The following is a 22,849-nucleotide window of genomic DNA, read 5'->3' as shown; positions in this document are numbered from 1 at the left end:
CCTAGAGTCGGAAACGACTAGCACGCATGTGCGGGGGAACCTTTACCTTTACCTTTAATCTCTGTCTGTATCTCTCTCTCTCTCTCTCTCTCTCTCTCTCTCTCTCTCTCTCTCATATCTGTGTATCTGTATCTATATCTATGTAGTATCAGTTTTCTCATTAGCCTGATAGATTTAAGATGCCCAACATGACCTGCAATCAAATAAAAATGGAAGAATTTCTTCCCAGTGGTTGTCTGTTCGCTTTAGACGAAGACTTTAAATAAGATTACCAAATAAACCAGCAGTTTGCCAACACTTTTGATTGTGAACACTCCCTCTTTTTCACCCCATTGCAGAAAGGGTGAAATAAAAGGAGCTGTTATTTGTGGCTTCTATAGCAGCAAAACACCAAGCTAAAATTATAACAGACATCTTCTCCAGCAGGAAAAGTGGATAGTCATTGGAGAACTCTCTTGTCAACAGGTGTACATCTGGTGTAAGAGATTGTGTTTTTCCATACTGAGCAGAAGGGCCCACTGGCATTTTGGTGATCGCCCTCAGAATTTTCTTAAAGCAGAATGGACAATCTGTTCCTTCCCTTTCAAGGACGGTCAACCTGGTGTGCCATAACCTCACAGATTATGCTAGAGCTTTGCATACTTTATATGCATGTGTACATAATGTAGAGCAGTGTTTCTCAACCTTGGCAACTTGAAGATTCCCCTTGCTGGCTGTGGAATCCTGGGAGTTGAAGTCCACGCATCTTCAAGTTGCCAAGGTTGAAAAACACTGATGCCACATTTACTACGTGACCACGGCTTATTGCCACAAATAATCAGGTACCTTTCATTGGCAGCCAGAACATTGCATTATCACAAATAGTGTATGGTTTACATCCAAACCTCCTTATGCCATATTCAGGACATGAAGTGAAATTGGCCACTAATCATTTAGATTAATAACGAGCATGCAGGAAAATGGCACCAAGATCAATAAAAGTCACAATGCGTTCCTTGTGTTCCTTAGCACTTCAGCATGAGACTTGCTCACTTTTTGTTGTATTGTCAAACGCAAAGAATCAAGGCTATATGTTAAGTTGCAGTTCAGAATATTTATTACTCAAGCCTATACCCAAGAATCTAGGCAACTAAACTTGACCACTAAATTGGCACCAGATAAGGGACTAGGGCAGGGGTAGCCAACCTTGACTCTTTTATGACTGGTGGACGTCAACGTCCAGAATTCCTGAGCCAGCCATGCTGGCTCAGGAATTCTGGGAGTTGAAGTCCACCAGTCATAAAAGAGCCAAGGTTGCCTACCCCTGGACTAAGGAATTCCAAAGGGGCTGGACCTAGACCATTTGTGCTAACATAGCGACTCTAGGCTGATGACTCATTTTAATTCCACCACCCTACTCTGCCTGATCTTCTCCTACAGGTATAGTTCTTCCCATCTTGGTTGTTCTGCAGCTGTCAATCTGATTTCATTAGTCACAGGATAAGGCAGCAGTCTTGCTGAATCACCACACAGCCAGCTTCATCATCTGCTGATTTGAAGAGATAGCAACACCTGAGGCTCGCATAACCAATGTGTGAATGAGATCCAGGGCTCTACGTTCCCCCTTCTAATAAGTCTGACCAAAGGACAGGACCAAGGCACTTGTAGGGCTCTTGAAACTCAAAAGAGACTCTCAGAAGAAGCTGCCTTCTTCCACTTAAATAAAAAGCCAGTGCACTGATGTTGAGGAGGAGAGGCTGGTCTCCATGGAGATGGTTTATATATCGGTACCCAACTACTTGCTCTCAAAGCGATGAGAGCCATTTGGATGGAGTGTGATAGCGGCCTTGTTGAACAGTATAGGCAAGGATAAGGGCTGCTTTTTGACATTTGATATTTGAGGGGTTGCAGTAAAGAAGGGGGGGGTGTTTGTTCTCCAAAGCACCTGAAGGCAGGACAAGAAACAATGGATGGGAACTGAACAAAGAAGAGAAGCAACCTAGAACTAAGGAGAAACTTCCTGACAGTAAGAAAATCAACCAGTGGAACAACTTGCCTTCAGACTTCAAGTCCACGAGTCATAAAAGAGCCAGGGTTGCCTACCCCTGGACTAGACAGCCATTTGTCTAAAATAGTATAGGGTCTCCTGCTTGAGTAGGGGATTGAACTAGAAGACCTCCAAAGTCCCTTCCAACTGCAATTCGATTTGATTCAATTCTTCTATTCTAATTCTCTCTTCTCTATTCCATTCCATTCGATTTGATTCATTCTATTCTATTCTAATTCTATTCTATTTTCTCTTCTCTTTTCCATTCGATTTGATTCATTCTATTCTAATTCTTATTCTGTTCTGTTCTATTCTTGAAAGCAAAATACAGATGTTCTTTCTGTAAGACCAAGTTCTCCCTTGCCCAGAGTATGAATAATTTCTTGAGAGTGCAGTTTTTGTAGAGCAGCAGTATCTTTAGAAGCTCTGGGATTGTCATGAGGTTTGGCAAGAAGGCAACTTGCTTATGCATGCGGCAAAACCAGAATTGGTTGCTTAGAATTTAGCATTAGGTCTGCCCTCATGTGCTTCTCCTCCTCCCCAGGCGGTTAATCAGATCTCTTTCCACACAAGGTAACTTTCTTAGATTTGGCAAAGGTACCAAATCATGATCTGGAACCTAAGAACGAAAGACATCCGGATTGATCTCAAAGAGGAGTCAGCTAGGTGCTGCTATTGAAGTGGGATTTCAACCAGGGAAGAAAGTTGTTTGCATTGTTCTCTGGTCCACACTTGCATGGTGTTTTACAGATGGGAATATTCATCCACCGTGCCGTCTGTTGGATGACTGTGGGGCAAGCATCACAGCGATGGAAAAGCTGGGATTCTGAGCATATGCTGTCGTTTTTTGGTTGCTATGGTGATAATGCATAAAAAGGGACAGTCACAGCAAGGCAGTGTCATCTAGTGAGTTAAGCTCCACGCAAACGAAGCTAAGTATCCTCAGCGTTAAATCCCTGCTCTTCACTCGCTGATGGTGACCTTGAGGGGAAGGTCCCGGCCCCTTTGGGTATCCATTTAGAATTCAGTGCTAAGAATAGCGATGTTGTGGGGGTGTTGACAGGATTAGCCAGCATTTGTGAAAATCCTATCATTGGCTGCCAGTGAAATCTTTCCAAGGGTTAGGAGAAACTCCCGTGTTTGTTTCTTTGGTTATGTGCCTCTTCTATGTGCCCGTAGCTTTAAAGGTAGCTTGGGATATGGGGAAACACCCTTCTGCCCCCAGTAATGTACTAAAAAGGTCAGAGGTCAGGACTCAGCTGTCACCTCCCTCGATGGAGGGGCTTTTACTGCTGCCCAAGCACAGCCAAGCAAAGGGACCTTTTCAGATGTCAATTTGGCTGGGAGCGAGCAGAGGCCTTCCTCCCTTTTTCAGGGAAGGAGGTGGGGACGAAATGCAAGCAGCAGCAAGATTAGACACCCACTGTGATGGAGTTTAACGCTTTCCTGTACAACTTGTCTAGTTAAAATTCTTTTCTGGCAATGATTTTGAAAACGTAAAAATCTGCCTTTCCTTCCAATACTGCAGGTTTGGCTAGGAAAACGGGCCAGTTTTATTTGCATGGAGTTGCGCCCTGGATCACAACTTTCAAACATTGTTTGTGCGTCCAGTGAGTGGTTTCCCCCCCCCATAACAGTAGCTATAAAAGTGGTTTTTCCCCCCATAACAGTAGCTATAAAAGGTTGAATTTCCATCTTATCTTCCAGCGATTTCAAATAGAAACCTCAACTGATGTCGTAACAAATCCATTTTGAAATCTTAAAAAAACCAACCAATTCCAATCGCAAGTATTAAAATCCCGCCTTGGTGTTGTCTCAAGGCCAGGGAGGATGGCTAAGGGATGAAGAAACGTGTTTCTAAAGGATTCCTATTCTGTTCCTCCAGGTTGTATATTACACTGAAATGTACAAAATATTTGGCGAATTAACAGAACAGATTGATGAGCCTGACTTAACTGATGAGCAGAGAGAGAAAGAGAGCGAGACCAAACTGAATGAGTTGAGGGCTCTCTCCATTGTGGCCGATGACTGACCTCCACCTTGAAAATCCTTTGTGGCGACAGCTGCTGATGAGGTGGATGAAGACTGGAAGTTGAATATTACTTCTGATTTCTGAAGCCTCGAACCCTCTAAACCCTTGTTGGTACCTGTTTTAAGCTGGAGTATTATTATTTTTTTTTGCCACAGCTCTTTAAACCCTGAACGTCTTTTATCTGTATTAATGACAACCTGGCAAGATTCTCACACTGAGTCCTGCGTTAGGGAGGTTTGTGAAGTTTGGAAGAAAAAAACAACGCAAGAATTTACCCTTAAAAGGATAAATGAACCATTTTTTTAATTCAGTCTTTCTGAAATCGGGGTCCGTCTGACAGCTGAATTTGTGAGTGGTATCCCCAGTGAGTGTAGTTAACAAAGAAAATGTTATTGCCGATAACCTAATTGGCTAAAACAAGAATACAGGTAGTCCTCAACTTACGACCGCAATTGAGCCCAAAATTTCAGTTGCTTTAAAATACAATTTTCCTTTAAAAAACCCCCCTTCCCCCTCCCTCCTCCCCCCCTCCCTCCCTTCCTCCCCCCTCCCTCCTCCCCCCCCTACCTCCCCCCCTCCCCCCCCCTACTTCCCAGAGCTGAATACAAGGTATATATATATAAAAAAAAGCAAACCTAAGCAACCATATACTAACAACTATAAATTCTAAAATCCAACACTCTCTAGCTTATATAGGATAAAACAAACCTTAACAATATTAAATATATATATAAAAAAAAAACTAGAATAAGAAAAGGACACTCTCTAGCTTATATAGAATGGAACAAACCTTAATAGTATTAAACATATATTAAAGACAAAAAAAAAGGAAAAAGAAAAAAAAAAGAAAAAAAAAACCCTTCTCAACCCTATACTTATCCTAAATAAACTCCATCCATTTTATCCATTCCATGATATAACATTCTTACAAATAATTTTCCATCCTTCCGAGGTAGGTAAAATGAGGACCCAGATTGTTGGGGGCAATTAAGCTGACTTTGTAATAATGCCGCTTGTAGGGGGTGTGTGAAAGCCCTAATAAGCAGGCATATACATAGAATGAAGGCTACTGCTAAGCTTGTAAGCCGCCCTGAGTCTTCGGAGAAGGGCGGGATATAAATGGAATTAAAATAAAAAAAAAAAATAAATAAAAATTAACCAAGGATCCCAAATCAAAAAACTTTAAAGTCAACTCTTCTGTAATCGACCGTTCCTCTTCCAGTACCACATCTATAATTATTCCAAACACAACAAAAAAGAAAAAAGAAAAAAAAAAAAGATTGCAAACAAAACTTGAACTTTAATCCAAAAAAGCTCAGCCTTTCCACAAAACCACCAAATATAAAAATATATTGCGTCTACACCCAAATCTTTTCCCCCCTCCCCTACTTGACTACTTGACTATATCGTAAAAGTTCCAAAGACTTCTGCGATTCCTGCTACTTTCTCTTCTTAGATCGTTTTGCAGCAGCACGCGTCACCCTCTGTTTTATAGATTCATCCGACGAGGTTATATCTTGATCTCCTCCAACACCGTTGTCTTCTATCTGACCATCTTCGGCCTCTTGATACACTCCTTCTCCAGATCCCTTTCCAGCTTCCAAAAGTGTTAATGGCGTTGCATTTAAAACATTATTGTAGAAATCACGCGCTTGCATCACAGTAACCAAACGGTACTTTTTACCTTCGTGCGTCACCATCAACCCCACTGGGATCTCCCATCTGAACCTTATATCTCGCTGCTTGAGCTCTTGCACAAGAAATGTAAAATCCTTCCTTCTCCTTAGAATCTTTGGAGGAATTTCTTTTAAGACCAAAACTTCTTGATTAGCAATCATAACTTTAGTATCATAAGCAGCTTGTATAACTTCATCTCTAGTTTCCCTTTTTGCAAAATATAAATATAAATTTCAGTTGCTAAGCGAGACGTGTGAAGTGAATTTTGCCCCATTTTACGACCTTTCTTGCCACAGTTGTTAAGGGGAGTCACTACAGTTGTTAAGCTTAATAGCACTGTTGCTCAGTGAATTTGGCTTCCCCATTGACTTTGCTTGTCAGAAGGTCGCAAAAGGCCTGGGACACTGCAACTGTCATAAATATGAGTCAGTTGCCAAGCGTCTGGATTTTGATCATGTGACCATGGGGATGCTACAATGGTTGTGTGGAAAACGGTCGTAAGTCACCTTTTCCAGTGCCGCTGTAACTTTGAACGGTCAGTAAACTTAACTATTGTAAGTTGAGGACTACTTGTACGTACTTTAAGGAATGTCATCATTGCACCAAAGCTTTGTTCTGTACGAAGCCGTCTGGTTTGCGTCTCTGCGGCACTGAAAGCTGTCTAAAAATTGTGGCACCTTTTAAAAACTGATTGGCATAGCAGCTTAATCCTACTGAATGCAATATAATTCTTATGAGCATAAATCATGCTTTTCAAAGACCAGGGAAGGGCACAGATTATAATTGCCCTTGATACAATCTACATAAATATTATACCTCTCCCTGTGCAGGTTTCTATGGAAGTGCATCACTGCTGAAATGTTATTTATAGGGAAAGCAGTCTGTTTCCTTAGCATTTTGTTGGTGAAATCCTTTGGTCATCACGTACAAGTGGCTGCAATTGAAAGTAACAAATGTATTTCTTATTGGTGGCAGCTAGCCAGGAATGCAGGTATTCCTTCATTTTCCTGGACTAACTCCTGGTTTGTATTGGTGCCTTCCAACTGTTGTCTTGCCTGTCTAATTATGATTGATGAGAATACTGTAGATGATTCTTTTGGTTCTTCTGTAACCCATACTTCTACTTTTATTTTTTCAAAAAAAATAATAATAATAATCTTGGAGGATTGTTTGACTCTGTCTCTCTGTGTATGCGCGTAGAGCTGCATCCATTACTGATGAATGGGAAGTTGCCTAATTTTGCAAAGCTGTTTGAAAGCAGCTAGAAATAACTCGACATTCTCCGTTTAGGCCACATTGCATACATTTTAAGAGTTGAGGTACTGGCAACATTTTATTAATTATGGTCAAACTCAACCACTCTCATAAACATTATCACAAAACAGCCCCAAAGGCTTGTCTTGGGTTTTTCTTTCCCCCATACTTGTCCAGCAAAAGTACCTTAGCACGTTTTCAAATCATTGGTGCTTTTTTGGCTGCTTCCCTAAATCAAACCAAGCAACCCCTTGAGCAACAGTCTGCCAGCTGCACCTGTGGAATTAAAGTCTGAGAGCTGCATCTGGGTTCAAAAAAAAAAAAGGAGAGGCAAAGCACATTTCCAAGTGAGGAAGAGACTTTTATAAAAGTAACTTGGCCAGTTAAATACAAGTTGTTACCACATTTACAGACTAAAAGCAACACATTCAGAAGTGACAGACCACCGGAGGTGGGGGAGCAGGTGGCCAGGGCAAATGTAGCAAATACCTACTGGAGGAAGGTCTAAGCCCGGCCACTTCTTTGCATAGGCCCACCAGCTATTCTGCTAAAGTCTATCCCGGGGAACCCTATGGGCCGGCTGTGTCAGCCCTCCAGCTGTGTGCTATGTCTTCACAATGGAAGTTCAATGGACCGCAGGCCCTCCCACTGCCAAAATTCCAGATCCTCAAAACTCAGATCCGCTGAACGGGAATTTCACTTTTGTCTGAAGGCTAGTGATCAAAACCCAATGGGTCCTGGAGCTCCTTGAGCTACGTGTAGCAAGTAAATGTCTGGGGATGGGGGGTGGGTTGTTTGATGATCATGAAGGCCTTGCAGTTGTTGGTTTTTTTTCCTTAAAATGGCTAAAATGCTGGACCAAGTATGTACGGTTTTTTCACACTCAAGCCACAGCACCGGAGCAGAACTCGCAAGCTACCTTTAATGCACAAGCCAGGAAAGGCAGAGGCTGGAGCTGCTGGCCTGGGGCAAAGGGTTAAAAGCCTGCTGATGGCAAGGAGGCCATGGCCGTCTCCCCAAGGCACCACCCGGCCCAAGACAGGCAGAAGGCCACCCCTCAAGCTAGACGTAGAGGGGAAGGGAAGTGGAGGGGGCTTAAAAACGTCTCCATGCAGCAGCACAAAGAGGCTAGCAATGCCTGGTCTTCTGAAACCGTCAGTCCCTGCGTGGCTCTCGGTATGGAACTAACTTGCTGTTGGCCAACAGCCCGAAATACCTACCCTGTAGCTTCTCCGCTCGCACACTAGACCATGAAAATGCCTACCTAATGGGTATTCCTTTAAACAAGAAGGGTGGTTCCAGCAGATGAACTGTGGCTCCTAGTCATGCGGGACTAGTGGCCCTTTTCCCCCCCAAGCCTGGGGGGAAAGGTGGTCGAGGATGAAAACCAGAAGCAGCCTTTCGCAGAGTGGCAAAAAAGTTGACCGTTCCAAAGGCTTTACCCCCAACCGCTTAACTCACATCCCCCAAATATCAAAGCCAGGTGTGCAGATCTTCCCTGCCAAGATGATTTTCTTCTCTAGGGAGTATCAGTTGCTGGAAACTGAGGGCGAGGTGGCTTCCTTTTTCTCTAGGCAGTTATTGGTCTGAAAGAGACACATGGAAAATAGGAAGACAAAGATGGTTAATGATCTACAACCTGACGGCCTGATTGGCCCATTCCTGACAGTTAATCGGTGCAAAGGCCTGCCTCCAGACGCTGTGGGTATTCCATCGTTGGAGGTCTTCAAGGAAGAGATTGGATAACCATTTGTCCAGAATAGTATAGACCAAAGGTCTTCAAACCTGGCAACTTTTAAGACTTGTGGACTTCAACTCCCAGAATTCCTCAGCCAGGAATTCTGGGAGTTGATGTCCACAAGTCTCAAAGTTGCCAAGTTTGAAGACCCCTGGTATAGACTCTGCTGCTTGAGTAGGGGGTTGGGCTAGAAGACCTCCAGAGTACCTTCCAATTCTGTTATTCTATGTTTTAACCCAATCAGCTTGTCTTTAAGCTACTATAAATATCTTTGTCTGAATTCACATACCTACCTCATTGCCATGCTTTGCTTAACCATGATTCTGATAACTGTATATCAATTCTGGACACACTAAACTTCAAACCCTTCATTTAGAGCAGTGTCTGAATATATTAACTATATGTTCTAAGTAGCCACATGATGCAACATTATTTCAGTCACAACTGCAGAAAGTTTGTAATTCAAAAGTTCCCTATCCCAAATCCCTGGAAGAAAGATTTTCATCTGTCTATCGCTCTTTTGTGAGAGGCTATTTTAAAAATAGATCAATCTCATAGTTGATTTTTCAGCTGCAGTGTGAAAAACTTCATGACGTGACTTCTCTACAGGTGGAAATTTCCTCTTGGAAAAAAGGTAGGCAGAGGAGAGAAAACAAGGTCAGCATGCTAAAATCCTGGTCCCCCATTTGGTATCCTTTGGTGCAAGGTCTCTTCCAAACACCTCTGTGGGTTGCCCACCAGGCTCCCAACCTGGAACGTTGCAAAGGAAAGCACCAATTCAATCTGGTTTCAACAATTTCTGCAAACCCCAACATGGACACAGAAGGAATTAAGGCTGCAATCCAGTCTTCCATTTAGGTATTCCTATAGGTCCAGAGGGACGCGGTGGCTCAGTGGGTTAAGACGCTGAGCTTGTCGATCGGAAGGTCGGCAGTTTGGCGGGTCGAATCCCGAGTGCCGCGTAACAGATTGAGCGCCTGTTACTCGTCCCAGCTTCTGCCAACCTAGCAGTTCGAAAGCACGTAAAAAATGCAAGTAGAAAAATAGGGACCACTACGGTGGGAAGGTAACAGCGTTCCGTGCGCCTTTGGCGTCTAGTCATGCCAGCCACATGACCACGGAGACGTCCTCGGACAAGCGCTGGCTCTTCGGCTTTGAAACGGAGATGAGCACCGGCCCCTAGAGTCGGAAACGACTAGCACGCAAGTGCGGGGGAACCTTTACCTTTACCTTTATAGGTCCAGAGGATGTTTTTTTTAAAGGACGCTGCTGGGAGCATTGTGGGAAGCTAGAAAAGTTTGGGGAAGCAACACCACCAATTTTCATTTTTCTGAGCCACATCTTTCCCCCCCCCCCAAAAAAAAAAGTGAAAATAAAAATGTCCACCTGCTTCCCCAAAATGGGAGATCCTTGCATAGAGCAACATTTGACATATTCAGGACCAAAACCTAGCCAAATCATAATTTTACTTTTACAGACCAGCGTATATGAACTATTTTAAAGAATCGTCCAATATTGGGACAAAGTCAAGCACAGACCAGTGGGATGACATAAAAGTATCCAGCTGTTCACTGCGTTCCCTGATGAACGTGGGCTGAAAAATACATAATTTTCTGTCTTTTTTTAAGGAGGTCATCTGAGGCTGAGTTACAAATAGCAATGCCACTGACTGACATTAAAAAAATCCAAAGAGGCCATACTTGTCATACTGCCTGTTGTCCTAAGCACACTGAAGTCAATGGGATTGACTTCTGGATAAACACACAACCGATCTGGAAGCACAATTTGGACAATCTGTTCTTAAGAGAACCTGAATGCTCTTAAGATTCTCAAGGTGTCCTCCCAAAGTGATGAGAGTTCTCCCAAACTCTACTAAAAGTGCCGCAGAGCTGCCGACACAGGCCCTAGGGAGTTGCCGGTTTAGCTCTCTGAGCAGATGTCCAGTTCTAGATCTATCAAGCCATAATTGCTTGAAGATCAACCCTCCAGATTTACTTCAAAAGCCCCGGTGGTTCAATTGTCAATCTACCTTCTCAATTATCTTCTGGATTTCCAGATGCAAAGGAACCAGGCGCTTTTTATTCTCCTGTAGCAGCCTTTGAAAATGGAATTTTTGCTTTTCGGACACCTTAGCTTGCTCTTCCATCTCAGTGAGGCGTTTCTGTAATTCCTGCACTTCCACCGTCAAAGCTTTGTTGGAAGCCTCTGTTGATGAGAAGCGAAGCTGGGTCTCTTCTGTAAGCGCAATAGATTGAAATTATTTTCCAAGCAAAAGTTAACGGAGATAAGAGAAGTGTAACCTCCTAGTTAAAACAGGGGAGAGCCAAAATTGGCAGTATCTCATTGAAGGAAAACCTATTTAAATAAGGACCAATTACGGTACTCTGTAATTATGGTAATTATGGAATCTACAGGGGGCAGATTCTAGGGCAGGAACCTTTGCCTTTCACAATTCTACAGATACATTTTTGGAACCCCTGGAGAACATTTTAAATACATGGACCTGTCCGTCCGCTTCCATCTCTTTGTAAGCCGCCTAGAGTTGCTATGAGCAAGTCAGCGACTAATAAAAATTCTAAATGAGTAAATAAATTTTTTAGATGTTCATGCAGGCAGAAGCATAAACCACTTGTCTTGAATCAGTCTGAGTTCCCCTAAAAGAGTTCCACTATTTTTCATTCCACATTCGCTGCCTACAATGGCAATTCAATTCTTGGGCAGAAGCCGCTGAATTCTACAAATGAAATTAGGTTTTGATTGCTTAATGTTTGGTACTCCTTGCATGCAATCAAGAGTATGCCCAATAAATACAATATTTTGGACTTGGATCCTGCTTATAAACACAGAATTAGACTGGAAAATTCCACATGACCACTGGATGGCAGCAGATATTTTAAAGCACATCTCTGCTGCCACTCGGTGGTCACCCAGACCATTAGCAGCCCAAATTTGGTAACCCAGAACATACAGCTCATCGACCGAAGCAGTTCCTCATTGGTACAGACGGTAATCGAGGTGAACTGCCAGGAATCATGACGACTGGTTGTATATGAATTAAATGTATATCAAGCTTGCAGCACAGCGCTCACCCAATTTTAGCTCCAGAGTACGGATTTTGTTTTCCAGGTAAAGTCGGCTGTCTTCTGTCTGCTCTGCCTTTTCCAGTAGTTTGCTGACATTAAGGACAGTCCCATTGTAGGAAATCAAATTGGTAGACTGAGTCTCTCGGGTAGATTTGGTAAAAGAAGCCGATGATGAGCGCAAGAAATTGAGGTTGCCTGCAAGAACAAAGTAGCCTTTATCCTACTTGACAATGGAACACCTTCTGGGAACGGGGAGAAAAACCCGCAAAAAAACAACAACACATGGATCCACTGCTGCCAAGTCTGAAGCTTTATTCTCTTCCTCGGCAACTTGACCCATCTCGGCAAAGAATTCTGCTTTCCAAAAGTGAGCTGCACCTCAGGTGGGAGGAGATACCGTGAAGGAAATCCTCACATACCTGAAATACGGATAGTCCTCGACTTACAACCACAATTGAGCCCTAACGTTTTGTTGCTAAGCAAGATAGTTGCTGATGACCCTTTCCCCCAATTTATAACTTTTCTTGTCCCGGTTGGTTCAGGGACTCCGGCTTCCCCATTGACTTTGCTTGTCCGACAGCCCTAAAGGCAATCAATGACCCTGGGACAGTGCAACCAACCATCGTATATCCAAATTTTGATCCCGTGACCGTGGAGACGCAGCACGGTCATTGGTGTGAGAAATGGTCAAAAGTCACTTTTTCCGGTGCCCTTGTAACTTTGAACCATCACTAAACAAATAGTGGTAAGACAATGACTACCTGTATTTTGCTGGGAGGAGACAAAAGTGTTAGGACACCCCGCCCCCCCCCAATCCAGACCTCATTCCTTGCATACAGAATGCTCAGTAAAAGCCCCCATCATTGAACTGCAACAAGCCTAACTTAGAAAGCAAGCTATATATTGGCATGACATCCAGAGGGCATCCTGTACCTGTACCCCATACCTGTACCCCATACCTGTAACTCACCTGACAGCTCTTCCTCTCCAAGGGCGGCCTCTGTCCCTTCCTGCCGGCTGTAGTGCAGGCTGCGATAACGGCACACAAACTGTGTCACCACCCTGTTCACCAAGCGCTTCACCTACCAGCAGATGAGACACCCCCTTAGGAGTGGCCGTGGGGAAAGCCCCAAACAAATCCCCCTGCCCACAGTCCTAAGGGCAGAGGCCAACGCCTTCCAATCTCCAACGGAGCCCGGCAGATGCTCACCTGCTCTTTACAGAGGTGCAGTCCCAGTGTGAGGAGGATCTTGTCCATATCCTTCCTGTGCAGGTAGCCACAGAAATTCAAGTCAAAGTAAACGAAGGCAAGAAGGGCATCCAAGGGCAACACAGTACTTGGGTCCAGCTCTCTAGGCTAAGCGTGGTATATAAAAAGGGGGGGACAGTCTCACTCCGTGCTCCATTTCACTCGTCCAGAGATGCCAACTTTATAGACTCAGGTTCCCAAGCCACCAGTGGCAACATTAAAACAGGTGCCCAATACCTATTTATCACAGATCACATTGCTGAGGTAAGCTATAGAATGATTCACCATCAGCAGCAACTATCAGGGTTCAGTCATGTTACTGGGGCATCCTATAAATTACACTGGCGAATGCAATATATATATAACAATATATATAACCTCAGAAAACATATATATATATATATATATATATATATATATATATATATATATATATATATATATATATATATATATATATATATATATATATATATATATATATATATATATATATATATATATATATATATATATATATATATATATATATATATATATATATATATATATATATATATATATATATATATGTCATATGTTAACTCTTAGATTACCTTGCTAGGCCAGCTCAAGAAGTAAAAACACTGCCTAACGTGCAAGCAGCCCAGGTTCGAATCTCAGAAGGGTATGACTGACTGAAGAAGACTAATGAGTCCGAAATGCATATCAGCCTCCCTAAATTCTTTGTTAGTAATTTACACAAATATATGAACTGTCCGGTGTGACTACAGCCTGTTCGATGGCCTTTGAGATAAGGCTGAAAACAGGAAATAAAGATTTGCCCCATGTTTGGGGCCTAGCAAGGTAATCTAAGAGTTAACATATGACACATATTTCTCCCCTTGCAAAAAGCTAACAAAGCGAGAGAGAACCTGTGGCTCAAGAAGTAAAAACACTGCCTAACGTGCAAGCAGCCCAGGTTCGAATCTCAGAAGGGTATGACTGACTGAAGAAGACTAATGAGTCCGAAATGCATATCAGCCTCCCTAAATTCTTTGTTAGTAATTTACACAAATATATATAAATATATATATATATATATATATATATATATATATATATATATATATATATATATATATATATATATATATATATATATATATATATATATATATATATATATATATATATATATATATATATATATATATATATATATATATATATATATATATATATATATATATACACACACACACACACACACACACACACATATATATATATATATATTGCATTCAGAACTCAGAATTCCAGAACACAGGAAACATTCTGGCCTTCTAAAAAAAGTCACAAATAACCCTAAGTTAGGATTTCTAAAATCATTTGATAAGGAGGGGAGGGAAGAGAAACCGAAGCTACGGCTTAACATGCTATGAATCAGATCAACACGCTAACTGGGAATTATATTGAGCTGGGGGATAAATTAATACTTGGAATTAAATCAGTTCCAAAATCTTGCAAATAGAAATCCACACGGATATAAAAGGACCACAGAATTATGCTGGTTCGAATGGAAGAATCCTGGGCACGAAGAGTCTTGCACAGGTAGTCCTCAACTTAGGACCACCGATTTCTGTTGCTAAGTGAAACAGTTGTGAATTTTACCCCATTTTACGACATTTCTTGCCGTGAATCACTGCAGTTGATAAGTTAATAACACGGTTGTTAAGTGAATCTGGCTTCCCCATTGATTTTGTCAGAAAGTCCCAAAAGGTGATCACATGACCCCGGGACATTGCAACCGTCATAAATATGAACCAGTTGCCAAGCATCCAAATTTTGATCACATGACCATGGGGATGCTGCAGTAGTCTTAAGTGTGAAAAACAGTCAAAAGTCACTTTTTTTCAGTTATGTTGTAACTGAATGGTCGCTAAGTGAACTGCTGCAAGTAGAGAACTACCTGCACATCACACATTTTAAACCAAAATCTTTATAAAGATATCGGAGGCCCCCCTGATATGTGCCTTTACAATGTTGAAAAATATAAAGGATACCTACATTCCAGAATTTGGGGGTTCACACAGCTCAATCCCCTGGAGCAGGGGTAGGCAATCTTGGCTCTTTTATGACTCGTGGACTTCCAACTCCCAGAATTCCTGAGCCAGCCATGCTGAGGGCAAAGGGAGAGGTTTCCATGCTGAGCCATGGCTGGCTCAGGAATTCTGGGAGTTGAAGTCCACGAGTCATAAAAGAGCCAAGGTTGCCTACCCCTGACCTGGAGCTTTCCCTCAATTACCTAGCCTAGTTTAGGATGAAAAAATTCCAACTTCTGAGAAAATAATTTTGCCACCATCTACATTCTATATAAATTCGTGCAAATTTGCCAGCTAAAGATGGCTTTGGAATTAAGTCTCAAACAATGCTGCCCTGGCAGTTCCCTCCCTCCCTCCCATCCAGGACATAGCACAGAAGCGTTGTTTGAACAGGGTCCGTAAGATTATCTGGGACACGACTCATCCTCTTCACAACCTGTTTTCCTTGTTACCTTCTGGGAGGAGGGGGCTTCGTGGTACCCAAAGCAGAACATCCAGATTCAGCCACAGTTTCATTCCATACGGCGTTAACCTTGTGAACTCTCAGGCTGCCTCCTTCCGTTATATATTCAAGATGGACAGTATTTTAATATTTTATTGTTATGTATATGTAGGGGTGTGGGTCTATACATATGTTGTATATAGTATGTTTTAGGTGTGTGTCTTGTATGAGTTTCACTTTGAGAGCGGGCAACTAAATTTCATTTTTGATGTGTGCCGTTGTGCCCACAGTAAAAAAAAAAAGACAATAAAGATTATCTTATCTAAGTTGGCACCAGAACAGGCATGTTACAAAGTCAGCAACATTCCCAGAAAAAAAGATACTATGGTTCATACCCCAGTCTTTCCAAGACAGCTAAGCTTGTAAGCTGCCCTGAGTCTTCGGAGAAGGGTGGGATATAAATGGAATTAAAATAAAATAAAAAATAAAATAATTAAACCATGACACAGTCATTAAGAAAATTCAGGCATAACCAAACTTTGAAGAAGAAGAAGAGCTGGCCACTAACCATTTCAGGAAGGGAGGAAACCTCAATTTCTGACTGGTTGGATGCCACAGACCTCACTTCAGCATCTTCCAACTTGACACCTGTGGAGAAGGCAACATGCCCGCCTGCTTCAGAAGCTGACTGGACCCATTCAGTGTATTGAACAAGAGGAAGACCTCTTGGGTGGGCAACGAGTGCCTTTCAAAGCCCTCGCAGGGGCTGCCTGTCTGGAGACGGCGCTGAGGCAGCTGAACACGGACCCAAGGCCACGAGGAGGAACCTGGGAATCCTGATTTCCCCAACAGAGAAAAGCCAATGGACTTCCACCTCACCTACAACTGAGCTTAGTGATCAGGGCAACTTTCTGCGGGTAATAGGTGTCCCCACCACACGGGCAAGACGAACCCAAACTCTGCCGCCTTTCCCAGACCACTTACCAAAATCCTCCTCTTCGTCCTCTCTTAGCAGCAAGAGGTCATCTTCCATGCTGAGCTCACAGAGGTCAGGGGCGGAATCCTTCGCTTCTGCTTTGACGTTCCCACCGACCTTCTCTTCCTTGGTCGAATTGGCCCCGTCTTGATTTGGCGGCTTCTTCTCAGCCTCCCCCGTCCCTTCTCTCTGCACGAATGAAAAGGACATGAACAGGACAGTATCTATGCCTTACCACCACCACCACCCCCGCCAAAAAAAGCCCCATTATCCTCCACAATTGGAAGAAAATGCAAACTGCAAAAGAAAATGTGAGGGGATGTAACTGACCAAACACGGAGGGGCCGCCCAATCATACTGAGGTCCAGAGAGTTGTGTAGACTTACTTGAACTTCCTTCTGGTTACTATCTGGTATATCTTCTGCTCCGGCTTTCTCATGAGGTTCCTCCTTCACTTCGTTCTCTACCTCCTTTTCGGATTTGATCCCTTTTTCCGAATCGGGATTCTTTGCCTCTGGCGGCTCTTCTTTTTCTGGCAGGGCCAGCAAGGCTTTATAAAGCTTGTAGCCAAAATCACGCTGAAGCATCTCCTGGAAGGTCTCTGCCACCACTGCCACCTCAGGGGAGAAGAAGGAGCAAGAGAGATCAGGGATCAAGAAGCTAGGAAAGATCCTGAGTCGTAAACTATGGAAATGTTAACCTTCCTATGCCTACAGGGTGTACGATTGATTTAAGAGGTTGGGGATTCAACAGACAGAATCTGTTGAAAGGAGACGCTGGCAACCGTGGCTGAGGAGAAGCTGCTGGGCAGGCTGGTGGGGCATCGGCACTGGCAGAGACAGCACTGGGAAGTTGTGAGGCACAATCCAGTGGAATATGCCCAGTCCTAAGGGGAAAGGAGGGACGCGGTGGCTCAGTGGGTTAGGAGGCTGAGCTTGTCGATCAGAAGGTCGGCAGTTTGGCGGGTCGAATCCTGAGTGCCGCGTAGCAGAGTGAGCGCCTGTTACTCGTCCCAGCTTCTGCCAACCTAGCAGTTCGAAAGCACGTAAAAATGCAAGTAGAAAAATAGGGACCACTACGGTGGGAAGGTATCAGCGTTCCGTGCGCCTTTGGCATCTAGTCATGCCGGCCACATGACCACGGAGACGTCCTCGGACAAGCACTGGCTCTTCGGCTTTGAAACAGAGATGAGCACCGGCCCCTAGAGTCGGAAACGACTAGCACGCATGTGCGGGGGAACCTTTACCTTTAAGGGGAAAGGAGGTGTTGACGCATACCAGCCCATAATGGTTAGCTAATCTCTGGCTTTCACGGGCATTTGGCTTCCCACTTCCACTAAATAGAAGGTTTACTTCAGTTTAGTTTGCATTTTTAAAAAGCGTAAACATCTTGATACTCGCACAATACTGGACCTACCCTCACAAAATCCAGTTTGCACCTCTGCTCTTTCCAAAGGTCCCCCTTCCCCACCCCTTACTTGTAATCATCTCATTCTCCTGGCCATTCACACAGTACTGCCTCTTCCAAGCTCTCCCGATACAACCTTATGACTGGGCCAGAAGAGGGGGGGGAACCTAAATGCACACAGCCACAGGGGGCTTCTCTTCACGCTGCTTCTTATGAATCATAAATGGGGGGGTCCTTGGGGCTCTCTGTGCTTTGACTGTTGTTTTTTTGCAGATGTTTCATTACCAAGCTGGTAACATCCTTTAGCACTGATGATGTCAAGTTTGGTAATCAAATTTCTGCAAGAAAACAAAGCTCAGAGGCCCCACAGTTCAACCTTGAGCTACCAATATTCTCTTCTCTCTTACATCATAAATGCTAGGTAATTCACGCCACTGGGAACTCCCAGAAGCCAATCTTCTAATTACATGGGGGGGGGTTATCTAAGCAGCAAGAGCCGAGCCAGAGGAGAGGGCCAGCGACACACATCCTTCGAGAACTTCCATCTGAGAGCCTTGGTGGAGAAGTGGGCTAATGCCTCCTTAAGTAACACCAGCTGCCTGCAATTAGTGCAGGTTCGCATCCCACCAGGCTCAAGGTTGACTCAGCCTTCCATCCTTCCGAGGTAGGTAAAATGAGGACCCAGATTGTTGGGGGCAATTAAGCTGACTTTGTAATAATGCCGCTTGGGGTGTGTGTGAAAGCCCTAATAAGCAGGCATATACATAGAATGAAGTCTATTGCTAAGCACATTGGTTTGTGCTTAAATTGTAAGCCACCCTGAGTCTTCGGAGAAGGGCGGGATATAAATGGGATTAAAATAAAAATAAATAAAAAAATAAAGCCTACCTCAAAGGAGAGCTTTTCCCGCTGCCTTCTGTACTCAAGCAAAGTGTAAAGAGAGACGTTGGTGCAACTAGGCTGCCCATTTTGCAGTGCCAGCTGAGAGCAAACGACTACGGCTGGTTCCAGCGGAGGAGTTGGGGTCTCTGGTTCAGAAGTCGACGTCTCCAGAGCTGGCTCGGGGACCGGTTCAGCTGTGTCCATTTCCTGCTCACAAGACTCTGTTTCTTGCTCCGGACCTGGTTCAGAGGTTTGCGCAGTTTCTTCCACCTGTTTAGAAAAGCATCATCATTAGAGATACGTAAGTTGAAGATCCAAGGACTCCAGCCAAAATCCTTCCAAACGTGGCCACCATACCGTTATTCAGCAAGAAAGCTTTTGGGGTTTTTTTTGAAGAGGAGCACAAATTGAATCAAAATTAAGTTTTGCGCTTGGTTTCCATTGATTTCTTGGCCCTGATCTGGCGTACAGTTAGAGGGCAGCTACTGGTGTTCTGCTCAAAAGCCCTCGGCAAGAAAGAAAGAAAAAAAGCTGTATGTCTTGAATCTATTTCGGGGGGGGGGGGTCTCCAAACTTGGCAACCTTAAGACTTGTGGACTTCCACTCCCAGATTTCCCCAGCCAGCTACAATCTACAAGCCTTAAAGCTGCCACGTCTGGAGCCCCCTGATCTAGAAGGATGCTCTCAGGAGCCAAGAACGTCTAATTTCAATCTAAAGGCAAGGGCAACAATCAAATCACACCTGTCCACTTAAACTAGCAGCAGGGCGTGATAAAGCTAAGGTCACACAAAATACGCCGTCCATGGAAAATCTCATGAGGTAGGATATAAAACATAACCAGTTCGTGTAGAAATGGAAAGAAACGGATCCGACACGGTCTTCAGTTCTATCCATCATCTGAGAGTTACCCCCAATTCCTTCCTGCTCAAATTAGACTTTAGATGGAGGTTGAATCCACTCTTACCGCCTCACTTTTTCCTTCTGAAGGCGGTGTAGCTTTTTCGGCTTTCTGTTTGCACAAGGCCTCCCACTCTTCAAGAGATGGCATCAGGCTCCAGATATCTGGCAAGAAAACCACTGTCTGCTCCTGGCAAGATGGATTTCCCTCACGCAGGTATCTGAACTCAGCAAACCGGTACCTAATGAACATCAAGTGCAGAGAATTCAAACAGAAACAAACAAACAAGACTACTCCCCAAAATGTGTCAGTCCCAGCCATGGGAATTCAATCAGAGTTCAACTACAGGTTGTTCTTGAAAGTGCCTATAATTGGTTGAATAGAATCATATGGCTGGAAGGGACCTTGGAGGTCATATAGTCCAACCCACTCCCCAAGGCAAGAGTCTTATGCCGGCCCAGTCAAATGGCTGAGCGTTTTTGAAAACCTCCCACGATGGAGCACCACAACTCTGGGAGGCAAACTGTTCCGTTTATATCATTCTCTTAGAAATTTTCTCCCTACTTCTACGTTGTATCTCTCTTTAACAAGCTCCCCCCCCCCCGTTACTTCTTGTCCTACCCTAAGGGAGCCTAGAGAATAAGTCAACCCCCTCCATTCTGTGACAGCCCCTCAAGTTTTGGAAGACAGTTATTATATCCCCCCCGATGGAGAAGTTTTCATCTGCATAGACCTCTCGCCCAGCTCCCTCCATCAAAATAAATGGCTCCCACTGTCACCACTGATTTTTAAACTAAACTGTTACAGACAGTGAAATGACGCTACACAGACTCTTTGAGAAATCTGTGTCTCGGGATACTTCACTGACCAGCAACACAACTTGGTTGGGCACCAGATGTGCCTTAAACCTATTTCTGGATTCGGATCTCTGCTTACATACATGTTTTTTGTCATGCATGCAGGACATGCTTTAGAGCATGGGTGTCCAACCTTTTGGCTTGCCTGGGCTGCACTGAGCGAAAAAGAATCGTCTTGGGCTGCATATAAAATATATAATATAGTTAATGTACGTAAGTGATAAACTTCCTTTTTTATTTTTTTTATACAAAATTGTGGGGCCACATTACTAACTGTCCAGGGCTACATGCAGCCTGTGGGCCACGGGTTGACACATCTGCTATAGGCAAACATGGAACAATTCTTTGCCGTACGCCTACCTCAATGAGATGCAACTACTGGGGAAAAAATATTTAGCCAAGATGAGAATAATTACAATCAGGGTTCCAGACCCAAACCAATCTGCGATCAAGCCCTTCTTCCCCAGAACTCCGTGTCATGCAAACATACAAAAATTAACGCCCTGCAATTTCTGTCCTAACGTCGCCCTGCAGGATCTTCGGTCATTCCTTCTGTTGGTTCTACCTCACTGTCTCTCTTATGACTGGAGTTGTGCCCGGAGAGAATTAAATTCAGTCAACTGGAGAACAGAGAGCATGGATTTCTGAGGAATGACAACATCCCAATCTAGACTGAACTCCACACGTGGCAATGCTCCACGCCCCCCCCCCCCAAATTCCTTTCTTCCCTAGTCTGATGCTTCCCCAACAAGTCACATGTACAGCCTGATTTATACAAAATAAGTTTGGTTGCCATGGTTATCTAGCACAAGGGAGCTATATATAACCATGCTCCTTCCAACTAAACCAATGCACTCCAAGTTCCGGCATTTTTCCTCATTGCTGATTGGGTAAAGGTAAAGATCGTGTGAAGTATTCTCTGGCTCCTAAGAGCTCATGCACAAAAGCATGTGCAAGACTTCCAGGAAAGCAAAAGCCCAGAGGTCTTGATTCAACAGGGCAGCATAAGGAGGCCTCTCTGAAAAGCCCAAGTATTAGGCAGGCACACAACACCAGCCAAAATCCTCATGCTGAGGCACTGTCAGACAGATCAAATCACACTGGTACCAATCGGCTTCTTGAACTCTTGGCAACGGTGCTTCCTCCAGCGATGGCTCCTCAAAGGGAGAACATTAAGAAGTGAAACAAGCCAGCAAATAAGTGGCAGGTTGCAAACATTATGTTCTTAGCTCACAGAAAGACAAAGACAACCTTACAATTAAAGAACAGAGTATTTGGTGTATGCCAACTTTGTTCAACACAAAGGCCGCCTTTGGGCAACATGTTAGAGGGTGCACTCCAAAGAGCAGGCAGGGCAAGGTGGAGAGCAGGATTTGATTTATTTCAAATAAAACGCATTTAAAATAACACTTGGTAAATGTCAACGCTGCTAACATCGGAGAGTTCCATCTGTCGAAACCATGACAACCCAGTAGTATTACTCCCAGTTTATTTTCCTACCTTCCCTTGCATCAATTAATTATTATAATTCAACAAAACTTTCTAAAAGATAAGTTTTCGGTAAGTCTGCTCTACAGCTTGAGCACGTCTAAGTTTCCTAGACCTCATAAATATCTACTCCCATCTATTGATTCCTGCTGATGTTATTTTCTTATACAAATATTATTTATCTATTTTATGCAATGTGTTTCAGGCAATCTGAATATACATTAATCTGACCGTCTAATCTTTAGAGGTACAAATTATCCTCTAAAGCAGCAAGCCCAATCTTCTCCTTCTACCAATTCAGTACACTTAATAGAAAGTCTTGCTTTTTTTCAAGGTAGGATGTCCAGTCATGCAGATCCAACTCAAGATTTTGGCACAGAAGAGAGTTAAAAAAAAAAATCCCTCCGCAAATCTTTCTTGTAGAGTCTCATGCAATAACACAATTTGCTACAAAATGCACCATCTAGTGGCCCAGCTGGCTATTTAATCTTACCTTTGGGTCTACGGAAGAAGGTAAATGACTCTAATGCACCCCTTGAAGTCAAAATAATTAAAACAAACATTTTCAAGACCAATACATGTATTGCCACATCAGCATCCATAGACTAGAGTCCCTCAAAAGTCATGGGAGGCGATGATACAGTAATGGCTCGAGATTTGGATGCCATGCAACATTCTTGCTTACATTTGCTTCAACTAGCTAGGAGATTCAAAGGATAATGCTTAGTCTTGCAGGAGAGAAAATTCCACCTTTC

At 43.5% G+C, this 22,849-nt stretch overlaps 2 protein-coding genes across 10 annotated transcripts in view; one reads left to right on the top strand and one right to left on the bottom strand.

Annotated features, from left to right (window-relative positions):
- BIN3 (bridging integrator 3) overlaps positions 1 to 6,901 on the top strand; it is a 114,689-nt gene extending 107,788 nt beyond the window's left edge. For both annotated transcript variants that reach the window (XM_081333841.1, XM_081333842.1), the window contains one exon: positions 3,912 to 6,901. In XM_081333841.1, the coding sequence (XP_081189967.1) occupies positions 3,912 to 4,058 (147 nt within the window). In that variant the 3' untranslated portion in view covers positions 4,059 to 6,901. The remainder of the gene's footprint in view (positions 1 to 3,911) is intronic.
- Positions 6,902 to 7,054: 153 nt separating this feature from the next.
- Positions 7,055 to 22,849, bottom strand: part of CCAR2 (cell cycle and apoptosis regulator 2) — a 25,959-nt gene continuing 10,164 nt past the window's right edge. For 5 of the 8 annotated variants that reach the window (XM_081333835.1, XM_081333834.1, XM_081333836.1 and 2 more), the window contains 10 exons: positions 19,816 to 19,990; positions 18,857 to 19,120; positions 16,948 to 17,178; positions 16,570 to 16,750; positions 16,154 to 16,233; positions 13,021 to 13,167; positions 12,781 to 12,892; positions 11,817 to 12,005; positions 10,757 to 10,962; positions 7,326 to 8,575 (listed from right to left, as the gene is read on the bottom strand). In XM_081333835.1, coding sequence (XP_081189961.1) covers positions 8,519 to 8,575; positions 10,757 to 10,962; positions 11,817 to 12,005; positions 12,781 to 12,892; positions 13,021 to 13,167; positions 16,154 to 16,233; positions 16,570 to 16,750; positions 16,948 to 17,178; positions 18,857 to 19,120; positions 19,816 to 19,990 — 1,642 coding nt within the window. In that variant the 3' untranslated portion in view covers positions 7,326 to 8,518. Of the gene's footprint in view, positions 7,294 to 7,325; positions 8,576 to 10,756; positions 10,963 to 11,816; positions 12,006 to 12,780; positions 12,893 to 13,020; positions 13,168 to 16,153; positions 16,234 to 16,569; positions 16,751 to 16,947; positions 17,179 to 18,856; positions 19,121 to 19,815; positions 19,991 to 22,849 lie in introns of those variants that run through there. The other 3 variants (XR_014027236.1, XR_014027237.1, XR_014027238.1) reach the window with 3 other exon arrangements.

This window comes from Vipera berus (genome assembly GCF_964194415.1).
Source record: "Vipera berus genome assembly, chromosome: 8".
NCBI classification, from domain to species: domain Eukaryota; kingdom Metazoa; phylum Chordata; class Lepidosauria; order Squamata; family Viperidae; genus Vipera; species Vipera berus.
Note: the sequence above shows the minus strand (reverse complement) of the source record. Positions and strands in the feature narration are given on the sequence as shown.